Raw genomic sequence first — 6,000 nt, 5'->3', positions numbered from 1 at the left:
GCTTCGAGGCCATCGAAGCGCCCCGCCTCGGCGTCCCGGGGCCGCTGCTGGGGGCCCCTAGCGCGGCCGCCTGGGGCTGCGGTCGGCGCGGGCCTCCCCGCGGGGCTCCGGCCGCCAGGGGGCGCTGCGGCCCCCTCTCCCGGGAGCGGCCGAGCCCGCCCGGTGGGTGTTTCTCTCCCTCTCGCGCTCTCTCCTCCCGGCCTCACATCCGGGTCTGGAGCGCGGCGGCCGCTGTCAGTGTCGGTGCGGGCGCGTCGGGGGCCGGGCCGGGCGCAGTAAATGGCGGCGGAGGGAGGCGGAGCGGCGGCCACGCTCCGCTCACAGCCCCCGAAACTTTAGCCGCGAAGCCCCACAACTTTCCGGGAAGCGCCGGCGCTCCGGGGGCGTGGACGGAAGGGGAAGCCGAGGCGGGGAGTCTGGGGGGAAGCGGCGCGGAGCCGGGGAGCCTCGAACCCGCGGCGGGGGCGGGGGCGGTGGCGGAGTCCGCCCGAGCCTCGCGCCGCCGCGGCCCCCGCCTCCTCCTCCCCCGCGCCCTCCCCTCGGCCGCGGAGCCGGAGCCCGAGCCGCAGCCGCAGCCGGAGCCGGAGCCCGAGCCGGAGCCCGAGCCCGGAGCCCGAGCCCGAGCCCGAGCCGCGCGCCGAGCCGAGCCCGGGACCGCGCGGGGCCTCGCGGGCGGCGGCGCGCCGAGCGACCTCCGGGCCCTGTTGCTCGCGCGCCCCCCGCGCGCCGGAGGCCGGGGCTCCGCGCGGCTCCGCGGGGCGAGGAGGAAGCCGGGGCGCGCGCGGCCCCCGCCGTCCCGGGGTCGTGGGGCCGGGCCCCGGGTCTTGCATGCGGGGCGGGGCGGGGCGGCCGTGAGCCGGAGGCGAAGATGGAAGGCTTAACGCTGAGCGATGCGGAGCAGAAATACTACTCGGATCTCTTCTCCTACTGCGACATCGAGAGCACCAAGAAGGTGGCGGCCAACGGGCGGGTGCTGGAGCTGTTCCGGGCCGCGCAGCTGCCCAACGACGTGGTCCTCCAGGTGACGCGGCCGCCCCGGGGCTGGGCGGGAGGGGGCCCGGGCTCCCCAGCAGCGGGCTGGGGCCGCAGGTGCCCGGGCGGCCCGCGCTCGCGCCGCGGCCGAGGGGGAGGGGTCGCTGTTGGAGGACAAAAGTCACGCCGGGATCCGGTGCGGGTGCGGGTGGGGGCGGGGGCGGGGGTGGGTGGGGGCGGGGGTCTGGGCATTCTCTCCCAAGAGCCAAGTCCGGGGTCTCGCGGCTGCCCCCCAGACTCTGCTTTTCGACGCGGGAAGAGCGACTTTGAGCTGAAGGATCTTGCATTGCTACCGTGTCTTTGAATCCTGGATCCTGCAGAGTAGTAAAGTTATCGGTGTAGATAAATTTTTTTTTTTTTTTTTTTTTTTTTTGATTCTTGAATGAGCCAGCAGACGGGACAAAGTGGGGTTTTGTAGGACTCGAAGAAGCAGTTTTCTTTTAAGGAAGCTGAATTCTTTCTTGGGGAGATCAAAAATTTGGACTTAGAGCTAGTCGTTTGCAAATAGATGTGGAAAGAACTTGCAGCTAACTATAGGACATGTGACTGATGTAAACTGGACAGTTTGCGATTGGCATTCGGTAACATTTGGTGGAACTTGTGGGTTTGGGCTGGGAGATGAGTATTGAGCCAGCTGTTAAGTCAAACGTGCATATTTGTTTGCTTCAATCAGATGTGTAGCACTAGAAAAGCAAGCAGTAAATTTTAAGCTTTCTCTATCACGTCTGTTTTTAAAATAGAAGGTTTCCTAGAAGGTCTTATCTAATGTATGTGGTGAACATTATTGTTACTGTTTAATGATTCATAGCTGCTAGTCTGTCTAAACAGCATATCTGGGGCAGGTTTTAAGCTTTCATCTTTATCATGATCCAAGCCACTTACCCACACCTCCAAAACTTAAAGCCATATGCACAGGTATAATGTAGTATACTGCAGAGGGCACTGAATCTGGGTTTTTGAGGCCTGGGTCTTTGACCCCATTCTGTTGTTAACCAGCAGTGGGACTTTGGGCCAGGTACTTTCACTCTTTAAGCGTAAATCTGCTCATCTAATGAATGAGAGGTTCCTTCTGACAAAAATTTTGGAAGTATAAAAATGCCCACGAAGGTCTCTGTTTTAGAAATTACCTGTATGTTAACTATGACTAAGTTGAATGCGTTCTTTTTGCATAATCTTATATGTCTTATATTGCTTTTTAAAAAGTTTTGGGAGGAAAAGTTGGATGTCTTAGATACCAACAGCTAGGAGTCTAAAATTTGTGCTGCTGTAAAGGGACAAAAATAAAATATTTTAGGCTTTGCTGGCCACATACAGTCTCTCTCGAATATTCTTTGTTTTTGTTTTTGCGACCCTTTTTTTTTTTTTTAAGATTTTATTTATTCATGAGAGAGGCAGAGACATAGGCAGAGAGAGAAGCAGGCTCCACGCAGGGAGCCCGATGTGGGAATCCATCCGGGGACTCTGGAATCACGCCCTGAGCCAAAGGCAGACGCTCAACCACTGAGCCACCCAGGTGTCCCTGAGACCCTTTAAAAATGTAAAAAATATTCTTAGCTCGGGGGCATACAAAACAGGGTTGGGAGGGTCTACAGTCTGCTGATTCTGGCTAAAAAATGGTGGGAGCTTTGGGATACCATACTCTCACCTCTTATGCCTTTGGAGTTAGACTTTTAGAAAGACGTCTGGTCAGAACATGCTCATTAATGCTATTGCCCTTCTTTGTAGCAATAGCAAAACACACTTTCAAGTCATTTAGGAACTAAACGAGAAACTTTATGAGTTCTGTTTTGGTTTATGTTTTTGGGGTGGAGGGAGCTAAAATAAACAGACTTTCATATTTTTAATGGTGCCAGAAAACTTTAGGACTTTTAGTGTATTATTTAAGATAGACACATTAGTGTTAGTTAACCTTTGCTTGAAATCTGTTTAATCAAGTTATTTTCACGTTTTGCTCAGTTTTATTAACATTCAAAAGTATATTTCTGTTGCTTTTCAGTATAAAGAAAGGACTTACATAGCATAAATATTCAGGATTCAGTTACAAGCTGGAAGCTGTAGGAGCTCGCTGAAGCAGAACTAAGTATTTTGGGTATATTTGAAGGCAGTTTACTTAAAAACCGGCCTAAGACATAAAATGTGAGACAAAAGGGGAATATGGATTTGATTCTCTTGAGAATTTGGGATTGTCTGAAAACACAGCCTCCTGTTGCTAAGCGGGAGACATTTGAGTCAACTCAAATACATTAAGTTAGCTACTTAACTGGGGTAGGCATCACAGGGCATCGAAAGAGGAGTAAGAATCTCTCAAGGACCTTGTAAACTACAGAAATACACATATGTGACATAAAGTACCATGTGAATGCCATAGGAGAGGTACAAAGGAGGTGTGATCAGGAAAGTCTCCTTGACTTAATTGAGATGGACTTTAAATTAGTATGGCGGTAGGGCAGTGGGATGAAGGACTTGCAGGCAGAAGAAAACATGATAAAAGGTGGAAAGTGTAGGAGCCTTTTCAAGGGGTAGCAGATAGTTAGGTTTTGCTGAAGCTGGAGTGTGCCTTGGGGACAAAGGAACATACAGTTGAAAGAGACCATATTAAGAAAGACTAAGGAATATGCAGAAGATTTCGTATTTCAATAGGCAATGGAGACTCATTGCTGGTTATTTAACCTCGAGTAAGAAGAGAGTCGAGTCGGGGGAAGGAGGCTCGTGCAGTGGTCTGGAATGTATGTTGGGTAATGGGCATCCAAACTAGGGTGACAGCTGTAGAATAGGAAACATCCGGACGAACAGGTCTGAGTTACTGAAGGGTTGCTGGGTAGACACTATGTGAGGTGCTTTGTTGGATAATGTTTAATTGAGGCCAGATTATCCAGGCTGGGTGGAGAGCTTTGAACTAATTGTAAAGGTAACAGGGAGGTGTAGTTTAAGAGAAATGATTCATAAAAGCCGTGCTTTACAAGACCTGTAGGAGATCAGTGCAACAGGAATTAGAGGGAAGAAGCTGGAGATGAATTTGGGGAACCATTCTCTGTTGCATGTATGAGGTGATGAGGAACTGGGCCATGGTGTTCAGATGCAGGAGTGGGGGACATCCTGGGAGGATGATTTTGTCTCCCAAGGGGCATTTGATACTGTCTGGAGACATTTTTGGTTGTCCCTACTTGCAGGGAAGGAGCAGTTGTACCGGCATCTGGCAGATAGAGGCCAGTGATGCCGCTAAACATACTACAATGCTCAGGACAGTGCCCACAACGAAGATTGATAGGGGCCCAAATGTCAGTCAGTGGTGCTGAGATTGAGAAATCCTCACCTGGACTCTGGTGGTAACAGTGGAACGGAAAATGAGGCTCGAAATTATGAAGGTAGACTTGACGGGCCTGAGTTACCTGGTGATATTTAGATGAGGGAAGATTAGTGCGAGGATTATTCCCTGTTGGACACCACTCACCACTTGGGCAGGAAGAGAGCCTGGTTTTAAAAAAGATACTGGTGGGTTTGATTTCTGGCATTTTGAGAGGGCAGTGCAAAGTCTCTGGAGATAGTTGGAAACTCCTGGACATTTGTCCACACCAAGTGCTTGTTCTTACAGTGAAATTCAGATATTCAAGTCTCTTCCTCTGCCTTTCTCACCTAAGTATCTCAGGGGTAGGGGACGGACAGCTTCTTAAACTGTGAGCATGCATGTACACATCAGGACTTTGATTGATGTAGTAGTTTTCAGCATTTGTTAATAAAAGTCATGAGAAGGCTGAGTCATCTGGGGGAATGGATGTGGAGAACAAAGAACAGAGGGCCCAGAACTGAAGGAGGAAGGAGCTGGCATTTATTGAGTGCATGTTATGTTCCTTTTACTGGGCATGTCGTTTTCATGCAGGAACTCATTTGATCCTTACAACACCCTGTGAAGTGGGTGTTATTTTTATTTATTAACTAGGAACACGATAGGTAGAGAAGTTAAATAACTTGTTAGTGAATAAAGCATCTCTCCTTTCCCATTATTCCTTGCTACCTTTCAGCTTTTTCTTACTTTCACTGTTCATGTGATTGGTTTGCCCAGAGTTCTTTTCAAGAGTAGAGATTTAAGATTGATTTTGAGTTATGTATGGATTTCCTTCTTTGCATAGTGAATGGTTTTATGTATGATGCTGTCTTGAGACACAGCCACTTAAGAGAAAGAAGATTCTTGTGGTTGTTATCTTGTACACACAGAGACACAATTTACATTATTAGTACGATTGTCAGATATTTTATTTTATTTTATTTATTTATTTATTTATTTATTTATTTTTTCAATTGTCAGATATTTTAAAGGCAATTCAGTACACTAGTTTTGAAATAGAGTAAGACTTGTGTCAAGTTTAATGGTTTGTTTTTGGAGACGTGTATTAGTAGATAAAATGAATGAGCTAAAAGCTCCACAACAGAGAGGAACAGGACTGGGTAGAGAAAAATTTGGTTCATAGGATTTAATCAGGAGGAATTTTGCTTTTTGCTGAACAAAATAACAAACATTTATTGGCTTAAAAATCAGAAGTAATTTATTTTTTTAAAGATTAGGCAAAGTATGCTACTACACTGATGAGTATGTTTTCTTAGCTTTTATTTAAAGCTTCTGTTTTGGGAAAAATATATATTTTTTAAGATTTTTATTTATTTGAGAGAGAGCGTGTGAGAGAGAGAGACCGTGAGCAGGGGGACCCGGTAGAGGGAAAGGGAGAAACAGATTCCCCCCTGAGCAGGGAGTCTGATGTGGTACTCAATCCCAGCACCCTGGGATCATGATCTGGGATGAAGACAGACATTTGCCAGACTGAGCCACCCAAGCACCGCCCCCCCCGCCCCCCCATTTGGGGAATGTTTTAAAACTTCATAGAGACCTTGAGTGCATAAAAGGTTCTAGTACTAACAGTTCTTTCATTGAGGGTTATAACCAGTGTACCCCTATTCATGAAGCTCAAGAAATCT

The 6,000-nt window shown here is 48.5% G+C and overlaps 1 protein-coding gene across 8 annotated transcripts in view; it reads left to right on the top strand.

The window, feature by feature from the left end:
• The first annotated feature begins 762 nt into the window (after positions 1–762).
• The window catches only part of REPS1 (RALBP1 associated Eps domain containing 1), an 82,323-nt gene continuing 77,085 nt past the window's right edge, over positions 763–6,000 (top strand). For 3 of the 8 annotated variants that reach the window (XM_077894683.1, XM_077894679.1, XM_077894671.1), the window contains exon 1: positions 765–1,021. In XM_077894683.1, the coding sequence (XP_077750809.1) occupies positions 869–1,021 (153 nt within the window). In that variant the 5' untranslated portion in view covers positions 765–868. Of the gene's footprint in view, positions 1,022–6,000 lie in introns of all 8 variants that reach the window. The other 5 variants (XM_077894713.1, XM_077894702.1, XM_077894723.1 and 2 more) reach the window with 3 other exon arrangements.

This window comes from Canis aureus, chromosome 1 (genome assembly GCF_053574225.1).
Source record: "Canis aureus isolate CA01 chromosome 1, VMU_Caureus_v.1.0, whole genome shotgun sequence".
In the NCBI taxonomy this organism is placed as follows: Eukaryota; Metazoa; Chordata; class Mammalia; order Carnivora; family Canidae; genus Canis; species Canis aureus.
This window is presented reverse-complemented; position numbering and strand designations above follow the sequence as displayed.